The 15,407-nt window shown below is 40.6% G+C and overlaps 1 protein-coding gene across 1 annotated transcript; it reads left to right on the top strand.

Annotated features, from left to right (window-relative positions):
- Window positions 1–1,037: 1,037 nt before the first annotated feature.
- LOC124126529 (NXPE family member 3-like) lies at window positions 1,038–11,401 on the top strand. Its single transcript, XM_048380737.1, has 4 exons — window positions 1,038–1,277; window positions 6,004–6,657; window positions 7,738–7,799; window positions 9,764–11,401. Exons 1-4 carry the CDS (start codon window positions 1,153–1,155, stop codon window positions 10,540–10,542), a joined length of 1,620 nt encoding a protein of 539 aa, XP_048236694.1. The 5' UTR covers window positions 1,038–1,152; the 3' UTR covers window positions 10,543–11,401.
- Window positions 11,402–15,407: the final 4,006 nt, after the last annotated feature.

The following is a 15,407-nucleotide window of genomic DNA, read 5'->3' as shown; positions in this document are numbered from 1 at the left end:
ATCGCGACTTGGCCACCCGTGCCCCCTTGCGTTCAGGAGGTCGTGCCGTATGGTTGAAGGCGTCTCCTGATGTGGGGAGGCTTCAGTCATATTTTCGATTTTTTTTTAATAAACTGAAGTAATATGCTTCTAAAATATCCGAAATATGAAAATATGTCCTACTATATGGGTTTATTATTATAATAATCTGGCGGGCAAAAGAAATTACACGCACGTGCTTGATTGGTGGTTACAACTGAATTAAACAATAAATGGTAAGTAATATGTGGATGTTCAAGTGAATGCTTTCTTTTCCCCGTTAGTTTGGAAGCCTGTTGTTTCAGTTAATATTAACAAATTGTGAAAAGTGAAAACAATGAAGGTGAGTGTTGATCTGGCATTCGTTATAGCATTACAAATTTTGAAGGAGGTCTGTAATGTCGTGCTGTCTATGTAAAGCTCTCTACAATACTAAACCGCAAGACAAATGTATCTAGACACTCCAAAAAAACCCACATGTCGTCCTGGCCGTGTAAAGCAACGGCAACAGTTTTAAAACATTAAATATCACATTACAAAATATTTATTCACAAGTCGTCCTCTTCCATCGTGAATAAACATTTCATTATTGAAAGTTAATACAGTCTCTATACTAAGAGCACGCAACACTATATCAACCACAAAAAAACCCGGGGTACTATTTATCACACAGTAGAGTACATTCTTCCCGCCCTCGTGTCAACATCATAGTCGAAACTACTAGGACAGGTAATTTTCAGGGGTGCACGAGGGCGCAAACCTGTTTTGTTCTAAGTCAATGTCACACTACATCTGTCACTTATATACCTGCAGGAAGTCGGACGCGTGGCGATTCTAAATTGCCATGTAGTCCTTGGTTGGAACCTCGGAACAGAATTCATCGTCGTCGTCGAATTGTCGTCTAATGAGGTTTTTTAAAATGGAGTGTCACCTTCTGCAGGGAGACGTAGTACGCCTATCAGAGCCAGATACTGGAGAACTGACGTGCCCTGATTAAATATACCTCTACATTCCATACTGAGGACACTGTTGACAGAAGGACATCAGACCATTCATAGTGACACGTTTTTACCAGGCCCATGTCAGCTGGTTTACCGCCCTGCCGCATTAGATCACTGTCAGTCGGGAAAACGGATGGTATTCTCTGATATTGTCATGAAGACCTGCAATACCAAGGCCCGCATTTACAGCGTGTTGGTGTTTTGCTGTGGATTATGTGTATTATACTACTGGAACTGGCAGTACTACAACCAACCAGTGTATGTATAATTATATTTTCCATGATTCGTGAATCGCTAGGTTGTGGGAACGTTTTAAAGGATATGACATTAGGAACATGGCATGTGCACAACACTCTCAGGTAGTGATGTATGGAATCATGTTCATGATACAGCCGGAATCGTACAATCGACTCTGCTTCGGGCAGGTATTTTTTATTACCATGGGAAGGGGTTTGTCGTTTATATTTACAAAGTACTTTCTCCTTGGGGATACCATAAATCCAAAATGAACTGTAAAGAACGCTGACGTGCAACATGTAAGTGGCGCTCATGGGTTGACTGCTAGCTATTATTTGACTTATTAACAACTGCTTTATTTACTGTAAAGGCTTACAACCTCGCTTGACAACGGATCTAAACCTTAACGTCGCCTTCACAGTAAATAAAGAGACCCGTGAAGATCCGGGATAGAAAATGTCTTCAGCAACCTATGCTTGCCGCGAAAGGCGACTATGCTTGTCGTTAGGGGCGACTAAACGGGTGGTCAGGCTCGCTGACTTGGTTGATGCATGTCATCGTATCCCAATTGTGTGGATCCATGTTCATGATGTCAATCACTGGATTGTCTGGTTCAGACTCGATTATTTACAGACCGCCATCATATAGCTGGGAGGTTGCTGAATGCGGCGTAAAACAACAAACAAACAGTATATAAAGAAGATGATATCCATAAATTGTGTCTACTTTGACATCCGTCAACTTCTGAGTTATGCCTTTCAAACAATTCAATATACATATTGCCTGATTATTGACATATCTCCCAATACGTCCCCATGCCAAAACACCTACAGCCCAGTACCTCTATACTTGGTTAAAACAATAAACGGATTTCACCTTCTTAAAATGGAACAGTCCCAAAGACTAATTAATCCATGAGAGTAAAGTATGAACCAAGTTAAGATAAACTGGATTAACATTTGGAAAGATTGACTGAAACTGAATAACAGATTATATGAATTAACTAAAGTTTGGTTTGTTTAAACATATTATATTTCTTAAGAAACCTGAATTGGTGAACAAGCAGGTTTGCTTATTTTAACACTATTCCGGGAAATACAGAATTGGTTTAATACCGAGTAAAGGTTGAAGCATGAATGTACCTAAAATATTTGAATAAACAAATTTCAACCAATTGTATTAAGAGTAGGTTTGCTGTGGTATATAAGCGTTGTCAAAAATGACTGCATATCAACATGGCTGGTCTCCAGAATGTTGAGTTTATTGTTTTCACAGAAAGGAAGCGCACAAGTTTTGTTTAATGGCTATCGTCACACCAAGAATGTAGAGAGACAGACTTGTATTCACTGGAAGTGTGTGAAAACCACCTGTAAAGGGAAAGTGACCATAATTGGTAATATCCTTAGGAATTCTACATTTTTAAGTCATAAAGAAGCTAGAACATGCAGATCGGGCCAATATTTCGCAGATCGACTCTGGTGCTGACCTCAGGAGTAGAAAAGGAGTCTCCCGAGAGGTAGAGAATCGCTTGTGCTGCTCAAAGGTAAATTTGGCCTAGGGATTAAAACACCCATCCAATGCTTGGTTGCTGTTGGTCATCTTTTGAAACCTGGCTTGTGACTTGTTGTGATTATTATCTGACTGATTAGTTCTAAACTAATTTGATTATTGTGATTATCATCTGACTGATCAGTAAAATGAAATGTATATAAATATTCTTGGGGTTATGCCATTAAAAGGACAAAGGTAACAGGCAGGCGATTAGGTGTGCATTCAACTGTGAACGTTGTTGTCATAAGCTGAAGGTGTATGGCACGTTGGCGTTTTGGGAGGACACCACTCTAACATGCATGTATACCACTCCGCAATCCTCATCTGACCACCCCACTTCCCCACCCTGTGAGCAAGCGTTATCTAACCATCCCACTCCCACACCTTGTCAGTAAGAGTTTGAGGATTTGCCTTTGACGGGCCAAAGTTTTATTGTCTAATTACTTCATTATCGACAACTATACCTACATATCATTGATACAACAGACCCACATGACATAATGATAAATGAACAATCACAAACAAAAAACATGCACCATAATTAAGTGATTGCGAATGAATCGCTTGAAAACCAGAAATACGAGCTGTGTGTAAGCGTCGATGAGCTAGGTAACATGTAAAAGAGCAATCGGTAAATGAAATAGGATTTGAAACGTATCAAATACTTCTAGCTATCGTGATACAAATTTCCATCTGTCGGCATAACGTTTACATTGATAGGATAGTACTATATCTTAGTAAATACCACTTTATTATGTCACTGTTCATCGTATTGAAAGCAGACACGTTGGTTAAAGTGGACCTCTTCTTTCCATACTCTCAACAGTCTCACAAGTGTTGGGTCCGACTTGGCCCGGGCTGTCAAAATCAACTTAAACCTCACAGATGTATCATTAAATGCATTTCATCTATATACTGTGATATATCAAGTGCCAACTTTCGTAAAATAATATATGACACGAAAATAAACTATTCTTTTTCTTTAATTACACATGTCAAGTGGGAGCCTGCTCCTGCTGACCGTCTCCCAATCGGAAGCCTCCCTCCACACCCTGTTGTTAGCCTTGCTCCAAGGCTGTACTGAATGATAAGTCTGAAAACTCTGCATTGCGATATATTAGTCCTTTCTAAGACTCAGCGAATGTGTCATAGTCGAATGAATGTGAACTACGTGATGAATGTGTTTTAAACTTACATATATTTTCTTAATCAATTCTTAGCAATAACGATTATTTAACATACAGATTTCTTTCTTGTTAACTCGAACCATAATATCACAATTAAATATATGCAACAATTCTGTGTTCTCTACCAGATAAACCGATTTTCTGTTAAGTCCTGTATCAATTTTATTATTTTTGTTAACTGTAATTCGTCAATGCCTATCCTCTCTGTTTTGTCTGGACAACCCAACGCCTATTGTAGTGAATCCCATATGCTGTATGTACGATTATTCTTTCTACGGTTATGAGTACATTATATGTGTACATGTATGTGGACGACCGCATACATTCGTGTGAAAAACAGCAAATACACTCCAAGGGACATTTGAGCCTTCATGCGTGTTTGAAATTACACACATTTCAAGTGTGAAGAAAAATACAGCTTAAAACAATGTATAACTAAATTGAATGATGATCAACATTTTTAATGTCATGGAATAATTGTGATCGCATCCATTGTCAGTTTGTCAATATGCATTGTGGTATATCGGCGTCGAATCCGGGTTGGAATTGGTACCTAGCAACCTTAACTCATGGATCGGATTTTTGGAGTGAATCGTTGCTCTCAGTATCAACCATTGGAATGTATGATCTGGACTCGATTATTTACTGACCGCCGTCTTATAACTGGAATATTGCTGAGTGCGACGTTAAATAGCAAACACTCATACACTATTTCAAACTTGGGCGCTATAGCCATTTCATCTAGATGCCATATACATATGGAGGAGGCAGGGTTTTGTTTTATTGCTGTCCCACTACTTATGACAGATTGCTCCCCCAACAAATCATAAACTGATCAAGGGAAGCATAAATCCTCATAAATCCTGGCCCATGAAGATCCGGGGTAGAATAGGTCATCAGCAACCCTTGCCGTAAAATGCGACTATGCTTGTCGTTAGGGGCGACTAACGGGATCGGGTGGCTTGGTTGATGCATGTCATCAATCCCAATTGTGTAGATCGATGTTCATGGTCAAGACTCGATTATTTACAGACCGCCGTCATATAGCTGGAATATTGCTGAATGCGGCGTTAAACAACAACAACAACAACAACAACAACAACAACAATCAATCAATCAATCAATCAATCAATCAATCAATCAATCAATCAATCAATCAATCAATCAATCAATCAATCAATCAATCAATCAATCAATCAATCAATCAATCAATCATCCTACCCGCAGATGGGACAGCGGCATAGCTGTATGTTGACAATACGCCAACAAGGCACTAGTAGCTACAGTGACGTGTCCCGGATCTATCCACAGTGTATTTAATCAGAGAATCAATATTAACTCTTGAACCAAGGATGTAATCAGGCAAACACTAGATGCACCCCCGTCAATAGTTCTATTGGTAGTTCATTGCCATTCTCCAAATAAACAGTTGTGGACCCTCGGACGAATTTGTGTTGTCAACGCTTAGATCACCAAACTGTAAGTGTGATATATGTCGTTCAAACCAGCTCACTCAATCTGTTTCGAACATTCAGCAGAAAATATATATTAACCAGCTGTGAGTTGACATCAGATTTTTACAAGCAGTCGATTAAGGAGGCTAAAGGACCTCTCACTGATGAGGTTCTTGTTTACTTAATATTTTGTATATACATTTATATATTCAGTCTACATGTTTCAGTGAATTAAATACAAATTTGCTTTTGAATATAAAACATGGATAGACCTACCAGGAGTGGTAGATATAATACGTGTCTATACATGTAAACATAGTTGATGATACATATGTGAGGTCTAAGACCATAAAATTTAAAATTTATGGTCTCTGGTGAGGTTTAAGTTGATTTTAACAGCCCGGGACAAGTCGAACAGAAGCCTTCTGATAGAGACTATGTTGAGAATGTAGAGGGAGCCCCTTAATGCCGAGCGCCAGACAGGGTAACAACAAGTACCTTCTTTTAACGGCTACTGACATAAAACCTTTCATATGTGTTTTGAATTGATTTCAGAGAACAAACGAACAGGAGCAGTTTAAAGACGGGACTTCTATATTTGAAAGAGGAGGTTTTATGTTCAGGGTCAATTCACAACAGTTCGACTGCTGCAGACGCAAAGATGTCCTATATCTACCCCATACATAATACAACTTATATCTTGGGTGATCTGATCCATGTGCGAATTGATCTGTTTGATGGTTCTGGTAATCGGAAGTTATCTGAAGGCGATGTTTTGAGGGTGTGGATGGAGGACAAGAAGACTTCAGCTTCCGTTTCCGGTGTTGCGTCCGATCATAATAACGGAAGCTACTCTGTCGCTTTTAGAGCTGTGTGGTCAGGAAAAGCCACCATCAAAGCATTCCTTGCCACAAGAAGGGAGGAGATAGTTCTCCTGTATAAACTGTACCAAAAATATTCAAGTCTCTGGTCGATACATGCTGTATTCAAGGGGAAGAATATAACAGAGAGACCAAGATGTTTTACGAGACCGAACACTCGTGCACAGACACATTGGTGCAACTTGACTCAAGAAAATGATGGATTTCCCTGGTACTGCATGAAATCAAAGAACACCTTGACGAATTGTGACATGTGGATCGAGACGTTCTCTGCAACAAACATCCACTACAAACTTAATAATAGCACTGAAAACACAATATTAAGTTGGTATGTATAACTTCTTCATCTTTTTTCTACATTTAAAGATTCACCATTTTTAGTTGGGGGCCCTTCGTCGGGACAGAAATTTCAGAAATGGTCCTTGATCTCTCATCACTATATCCGTGCTCGGGACCATTAAAGGTGATTAACTTGTATGTCCTGAATGGGGTTCTCCTCCCAAGCTAGGATGACATGATATATTTAGACTATTGAACGAGTTCTCGGTATATACGAGGCACTGGTGCCCTAGTCGTCAATTCGCTGTGCAGAGTTGCGTCCCTTGGGCACGCCAGAAACCTCTGGTCGTGGGTTCGCATCCCGGTTCTCCCCGATAATGTTTCTAGGTTTGTCAGCATTCCGGCTTCACCTCGGGTTTGGACATTCGTAAAAGGGTGGTGTTGTATTTTGTAGCAACGTTAAATGCAAATTTATATGTAAAAAACTAACAGATAGAAACCGGTTGTAAATCCGATATTGCATGAAAATTGATATTTGCCCAAGAGCGGCGCTTTTAATCTTCCCTTGTACACGCATTGAAAGGTGTTCCTGCTTTTGTTTGTGCCAGCATGTCAAAAGAAGCGATCAACTGCATATAAGAATTACAGCAGTGTTCAATTGATAACAGACCTGTGAAGATCCGGGGTAGAATAGGTCTTCAGCAACCCATGCTTGTCGTGAAAGGCGAGTAACGGGATCGGGTGGTGAGGCTCGCTGACTTGGTTTATACATGTCATCGGTCCCAACCAACCAACCAACCAACCAACCAACCAACAAACAAAATTTAATATATTTACCGTCGTTATGGCAACGGACATTTTGCCTATCTCTATTTGAATTTACAAATCTCTGCGCTTCCAAGCTCCTTTCAGCGGCACGGAGTCACATAATTGACAGTTGATTTACGCAAGGCATAGAGCGTAAACATTATGCAAATTGTCTTTTGGCAATATATAGACAAACAAACGCTTCGAATTACTATCGATAACTTAGAATTATTTCACATGTTTGATATTCTTCATGTTGTTATGGAAATGGTTATGATGAATTAGATAAATTGTCATGTTTGTATATATTTATTTCGTCAAGGTCTGCAACAAATGCAACGCCAGACATCTTTAGGAGGACTGTGCCGGTGGTCATAAAAGATTGTAAGTGTGGAAAGCGTCTCGTTCAGTATGAAACCATGTGTATACAAGCGTAAGAACAAAGTGTGTATCGAAAAGGAACATAATATTATATCAGTTGTAACGTTCATTCATTACTGGACATATATGATACCTGACCAGTGAAGTTCCCGGGAGAGAATTAGGTCTTCAGCAACCCATGCTTTCTGTAAGAAGCGACTAACGGGATCGGGTGGTCAGGCTCGCTGACTTGGTTGATGCATATCATCGTACTCCAGTTGCGTTGATCGATGCTCATGATATCAATCACTGGATTGTCTGGTTCAGACTCGATTATTTCTAGACCGCCGTCACAGGGATGATTGCTGATGAATGTAATCTGGCCCAAAAGTAATTTAAGTTAAGGAAAACCTTAAATATTACAGTGAACGTTTACATGACGGACATATTGATTTGCAAGTTTTGGGCTTTCGACCGTTGCTTGATAAGATCTAAACCTTTCGAAGACGGAATTGCGTAATTGTGAAATCTTTTGCTGTGGACATTACATGATGTCATAGAAACATATCATCTTACACAAGAGCAAATTGTTTCGCGTGTGACAAGTCAGTTTAATTAGCAGGGGTCTGTGACCTTTGGAAACTGGACACATTTGAGTTTAAACAGATTGTTGTTTTGGGCGAGGTGAGATGAAATTGGGTTTAACGTCGAGTCATAGATTATTGCACATATATAGCGACGTGCGTGCACGTATTTATGTGTGGCTGCTTGTACTCGTCCGAAGTGATGATTTATAGGGCTAGCGCACGGAGATACCATGCTGCAGCTTAACATTAATACCCCACTCAGACACAGTATACTGACTCCTAGACGACCAGCCCTTGTTTTAGCCCCTTAATGTCGAGCGCCAAGCAGGGTGACAACAAGTACCAACTTTTAACGTCTTTTGGTATGATGCGGTTGGGGATCGAACCCCGACCTTCCGCTTTTCGAGCAAACGCTCTACCACCAGACCATCCTAATCATTGACTAAGAACGAATATACCAAGAACACATATAGTTTACACATATCGACGATATGTTTGACATCAGAGAGGTCAGGTTTTAACTGTATACTGACTCCGGACCGACCAGTCCTTGTTTTAGCCCCCTAATGCCGGGCGCCAAGCAGGGCAACTACAAGTCCTACAACTACGGGCCATCCGCTCTCCGGGCGGACCGCTCCATCCATAGTCCACAGATTTCATAATTATGTAATTCCTTCAACTCTCAACATGAGTGAGTTGGGTTTAACGCCGCTTTTAACAATATTCCAGTTATATCACGGCGTGTCAGCTTAATGTGGGAGGAAAGCCCGAAGTTATGCAGGTCTCAGACGTTTACCACTTCGGTGAAACCCACGAGCACGGGTATGGTGCTGTCAAACCTACAAAAATAATGGGGATGAACTGGGATTAGAACCCACAATCATAGGTTTCTGGCGTGCCCTAGGGACGCAACTCTGCACAGCGAATCGCGGCGCCTTAGACGACTGGGCCACCTGTCAAGGCGGGGGACACCTGAAATGGGCTTCTCACATTGTACCCAAGTGGGAAATCGAACCCGGGCCTTCGGCGTGACGAGCTACCACACCGACCCAAAAACAATCATTACCAGTAGAGATCCTAAATCCGTTTTAATATATTAACATATTGTTCACATTTCCTTTGCATCTTGTATTGTCAAAATTTAAAAATTAAGCATCTAAAATAAAAAAAAATAAAAAATCTGATTACATGATTAAATTGTCATTCATGTGAATACATATTTCATTTCGATTGCTTAGAGTTATGTTCCTTTACTAAACTTTTAATTGGGCCAAAACGTCCGACATTCACTATCTAAACTTTGAAATATAAACTTTAACCATGTTAGTTTCCATAACATCATCCTGGTCCCGACAACATGATGTAAGATTTGATTTGATTGTCACAATGTTTCTGTTTCAGCTAAACGTACGTCAAGACTTACATCAACCCATATTGCCTGTAACAGACTCGCACCACATCTTACATGGCAAAGAAAAGCTCTGAATGGCTTCTTTTACGATAACAAGTGGAGCTCGCTTCTGTGTAATGACACGCTGCCTCGAACCGTTGATGCGTACAGACATTGCTTGAAAGGAAGGACGCTCTGGCTCCATGGAGACTCAACAAGTATGCAGTTCCATAGACGTCTTCGCTCCATCTTGAACTTAACGTCTCATGCAGGTGGACATACGCCTGTTACGGATACAGATTCAAAACATAATTTTTCGCTTTCCTGGCATGCTCACGAATTACCATTCTATCATGGAGCTCGGCACTACCCGCGGTCAACAAATCAGGCACAGCACATCATGATGGACCATCTCCCGAACACAACCAAGGACATCGTTGTATTATATATGTACGTTCATTTCACGCTTGTCCATCCGGATGTGTTTAGGCGACATGTTCGAAGACTTGTTCCATCTGCAAAGAACCTCTTGGCACGCGCTCCAAATGTTACAATTGCAGTTCGTGGCCCACATGCATACTTCAGGGCGAGGAGAGGTATGCTGTCTTACTGGGGTATTCTTTATGCTGATATTTGGCATCAGGAATTCGCTTCGCTTTGGGACAAAATTATTTATTTAGATTTCTGGGATTTGTCAATGGCTAAACCATCTAAAGATTTTCACCCACACGTGAACACAGTGAAACAAATGGTACACAATATGATGTCATTGTTGTGCTTTAGGACGTGATGGACTTGTCAATGCCGACTGTCGTCATTGTTTTCAACTAAACAGTATTCTGGACATATCAGCAATATGATTGACATAAATAATCGATGGGTATATTTAGAAATGGCGTTATGGGCCTAAAACGTAGTGAAGCAACGAGGATATATCTAAAATGTGAATCCTCGTTAGTCTGGAACCCCTTTCGTTCGAAAACCCCTTTATTCCGGAAACCCCTTTAGACTGGAAACCCCATTAGTCCGGAAACCCCGTTAGTCTGGGAACTCCTGTAGTCCTGACACCCTGTTAGTCTGGAAACCCTTTAGTCTGGAAACCCCTTAAGTCTGGAAACCCCATTAGTCCGGTCTCCTCATTAGTCTGGAAATCCCATTAGTCTGGAAACACAGTAGGTTTATCTCATACATGTATGTGCCACCATTGTGATCTCAATACTCCTCAATAGCCTTGATACCTCGCTTCATAACGACGGCTGCGTGTGTATCAGTATGTATACAATTCCTGTTATTGCCATACGAATTTGGTATATACTAATTTTCTTCAACAGCACATCTTAAGGCTTACATTTTATTTATTTAACATGGTACATAAAAACAAGACCGAGTTACATTTTCACTGCTATTATAATTATAATGTAGATAGAGTTTGCAAAATGATTTCAGATCGTTCACAAAAAACAGTCCATGTTTGACCACTTATCTTTTTGTATCTGTATCCAAATGTATGCAAAAGTTGCCATATCTTGCAAATTGTAATAATTAAATCATGCTCAGTTTCAAGGTATTTCTTCAATAATCTTATTGACTTGTACATATTTTCTGAATGTAGTTTAATAAATGCACGTCTGAGTTGATTATTCTGAAAACTGTCTTATTTTATTTATGTTCCCCACCCGCTTCGATTGCTTGCTAGGGTCCCGTCGATGGACAAATTTTCATCTTGTTAGTAGACATACCAAGAGATTTAGATGCCCGTTTCAAGTATTTATTAATGGCACAAACGGATTTTCCTCTTTCTGCTCACATTGAAAGAAATCATACACCTTACAAATCAACTGTTTCACATCAGTTGAGCGGCACGCCTTGTCAGTTAACAACGACGTATACAATCTAGCACGTGAACTACGTGTTCGCGATGTTCCTCCCTCCGTTGTGAGTTCCTCCGTTCAAGATGTCACAGAAACATGATAGTTTTTTTAAACAATATTTTCCAGTGATGGGGAAAAAGTAACAAACAGCAGGTCCTGTTGGATACAGGGTACACATTGCCATGTACTGGATTGACTATAGACTATTCCCGACATGGAGTAATTTTGCAATTCATCGTTCTCATTTGGAGCTAAAAAGACTGAAGTTGTTAAACATATTCTATCTATTTGCCTTTACAGTCATTGTTGATCCGGGGTAGAATAGGTCTTCAGCAACCTATGCTTGCCGTGAAAGGCGACCATGCTTGTCGTAAGAGGCGACTAACAGGATCGGGTGGTCAGGCTCGCTGACTTGGTTGATGCATGTCATCGTATCCCAATTGGGTGGATACCAACAATCTCTCTCAAATTGAAAGAAAGGTTATTTAATAAGTAGTTTAGTCCATAACTACATACAATTTCAATTACAAATTGAAAAAAAGGTGAGTGTCGAGTTGACATGGTAGAATCCCTGCGGTTTGGCCGAAGCCGCCCCAACGAGGATAGATCATATGCTTCTGTCTCACACGATAGATAGTTCGTCTCTTAGACCTGTATCTAACCACCATGCTACGGCTCACCCGATACACTTACACAAAGCTAAGCTATATAACGATAGGCTTGTCAGCCATTTTGTTGTGAAAGACCACTCGGAAACGCTCGGTAGTAATCGCCTTCTATCTTTCACTGACCAGGGACAGATACGTGCTTTTTCTGCGAGAGTAATATGCACTAACATACAATTATATCAGGTACACAGAGCATCGTTTAATCAAATTTTAAGGATGATAATGATTTTATGAGAGGAGAGACGTGACTGACATTCACGAAAAGTATATTGTTGTAATATTTGCCAAATGTAATGTTTCTTCTTCTTAACCATCTTCTTCGCAACTCCACCCTCTCTCTCTCTCTCTGTCTCTCTCTCTCTCTTTCTCTCTCTCCCTCTCTCACACTCTCTCTTCCTCTCTGTCTCTCTTTTACTCTGAGTGAGTGAGTGCGAGGGGCGTGTGCGGTGCGTTCGCGCATGTGTAGTGAAGTTTGTCCTTTTGAATGTGTTTATCATATTATTGTGTTTGTTTCCACAGGTCAAACATCAGTCAAAGTCGCCTCTTCAGGAACCATCACGGCTATATTTTAGACAAATAAACACTTACTATAGTTTAGGTATCAGTTAAGAGCCTGCTATTTTCTAAAAACGTTATATCGCGGTTATTTAATAAGTAATATAGTCCATAACTACATACAATTTTAATTACAATTTGAAAAAAAGGTGAGTGTCGAGTTGACATGGTAGAATCCCCGCGGTTTGGCCGAAGCCGCCCCAACGAGGATAGATCATATGCTTCTGTCTCACACGATAGATACTTCGTCTCTTAGACCTGTATCTAACCACCATGCTACGGCTCACCCGATACACTTACACAAAGCTAAGCTATATAACGATAGGCTTGTCAGCCATTTTGTTGTGAAAGACCACTCGGAAACGCTCGGTAGTAATCGCCTTCTATCTTTCACTGACCAGGGACAGATACATGCTTTCTCGGCGAGAGTAATATGCACTAACATACAATTATACCAGGTACACAGAGCATCGTTAAATCAAATTTTAAGGATGATAATGATTGTATGAGAGGAGAGACGTGACTGACATTCACGACAAGTATATTGTTGTTGTAATATTTGCCAAATGAAATGTTTCTTCTCCTTAACCTTCTTCTTCGCAATTCCACCCCCTCTCTCTCTCTATCTCTCTATCTATCTATCTCTGTGCCTCTCCCTCTTTCTCTGTCTCTCTCCCTCTCTCTCTCACACTCTCTCTCCCTCTCTCTCACATTCTCTCTTCCTCTCTGTCTCTCTTTTACTCTGAGTGAGTGAGTGCGAGGGGCGTGCGCGGTGCGTTCGCGCATGTGTAGTGAAGTTTGCCCTTTTGAATGTGTTTATCATATTATTGTGTTTGTTTCCACAGGTCAAACATCAATGAAAGTCGCTTCTTCAGGAACCATCACGGCTATATTTTAGACAAATAAACACTGAGATTACTTACTATAATTTAGGTATCAGTTAAGAGCCTGCTATTTTCTAAGAACGTTATATCGCGGTTATTTAATAAGTAATATAGTCCATAACTACATACAATTTTAATTACAAATTGAAAAAAAGGTGAGTGTCGAGTTGACATGGTAGAATCCCCGCGGTTTGGCCGAAGCCGCCCCAACGAGGATAGATCATATGCTTCTGTCTCACACGATAGATACTTCGTCTCTTAGACCTGTATCTAACCACCATGCTACGGCTCACTCGATACACTTACACAAAGCAAAGCTATATAACGATAGGCTTGTCAGCCATTTTGTTGTGAAAGACCACTCGGAAACGCTCGGTAGTAATCGCCTTCTATCTTTCACTGACCAGGGACAGATACATGCTTTCTCGGCGAGAGTAATATGCACTAACATACAATTATACCAGTACACAGAGCATCGTTAAATCAAATTTTAAGGATGATAATGATTGTATGAGAGGAGAGACGTGACTTACATTCACGACAAGTATATTGTTGTTGTATTATTTGCCAAATGAAATGTTTCTTCTCCTTAACCTTCTTCTTCGCAATTCCACCCCCCCCCTCTCTCTCTCTATCTCTCTATCTATCTATCTCTGTGCCTCTCTCTCTTTCTCTGTCTCTCTCCCTCTCTCTCTCACACTCTCTCTCCCTCTCTCTCACATTCTCTTTTCCTCTCTGTCTCTCTTTTACTCTGAGTGAGTGAGTGCGAGGGGCGTGCGCGGTGCGTTCGCGCATGTGTAGTGAAGCTTGCCCTTTTGAATGTGTTTATCATATTGTTGTGTTTGTTTCCACAGGTCAAACATCAATGAAAGTCGCTTCTTCCGGAACCATCACGGCTATATTTTAGACAAATAAACACTGAGATTACTTACTATAATTTAGGTATCAGTTAAGAGCCTGCTATTTTCTAAGAACGTTATATCGCGGTTATTTAATAAGTTATATAGTCCATAACTACATACAATTTTAATTACAAATTGAAAAAAAGGTGAGTGTCAAGTTGACATGGTAGAATCCCCGCGGTTTGGCCGAAGCCGCCCCAACGAGGATAGATCATATGCTTCTGTCTCACACGATAGATACTTCGTCTCTTCGACCTGTATCTAACCACCATGCTACGGCTCACCCGATACACTTACACAAAGCTAAGCTATATAACGATAGGCTTGTCAGCCATTTTGTTGTGAAAGACCACTCGGAAACGCTCGGTAGTAATCGCCTTCTATCTTTCACTGACCAGGGACAGATAAATGCTTTCTCGGCGAGAGTAATATGCAGTAACATACAATTATATCAGGTACACAGAGCATCGTTTAATCAAATTTTAAGGATGAAAATGATTGTATGAGAGGAGAGACGTGACTGACATTCACGACAAGTATATTGTTGTTGTAATATTTGCCAAATGAAATGTTTCTTCTCCTTAACCGTCTTCTTCGCAATTCCACCACCCCCTCCCTCTCTCTCTCTTTCTCTCTGTGCCTCTCTCTCTTTCTCTGTCTCTCTCCCTCTCTCTCACACTCTCTCTTCCTCTCTGTCTCTCTTTTACTCTGAGTGAGTGAGTGCGAGGTACGTGCGCCGTGCGTTCGCGCATGTGTAGTGAAGTTTGCCCTTTTG

This window comes from Haliotis rufescens, unplaced genomic scaffold, assembly GCF_023055435.1.
Source record: "Haliotis rufescens isolate VD_foot unplaced genomic scaffold, xgHalRufe1.0.p SCAF_32, whole genome shotgun sequence".
NCBI lineage: Eukaryota > Metazoa > Mollusca > Gastropoda > Lepetellida > Haliotidae > Haliotis > Haliotis rufescens.
Note: the sequence above shows the minus strand (reverse complement) of the source record. Positions and strands in the feature narration are given on the sequence as shown.

Coding starts and splice junctions, on each gene's coding strand:
- LOC124126529 (XM_048380737.1), top strand. CDS start 1,153: ATGGTATTCTCTGATATTGTCATGAAGACCTGCAATACCAAGGCCCGC. Junction 1,278..6,003: donor CAGTACTACAACCAACCAGT/GTATGTATAATT, acceptor AATTGATTTCAG/AGAACAAACGAACAGGAGCA. Junction 6,658..7,737: donor GAAAACACAATATTAAGTTG/GTATGTATAACT, acceptor TATTTCGTCAAG/GTCTGCAACAAATGCAACGC.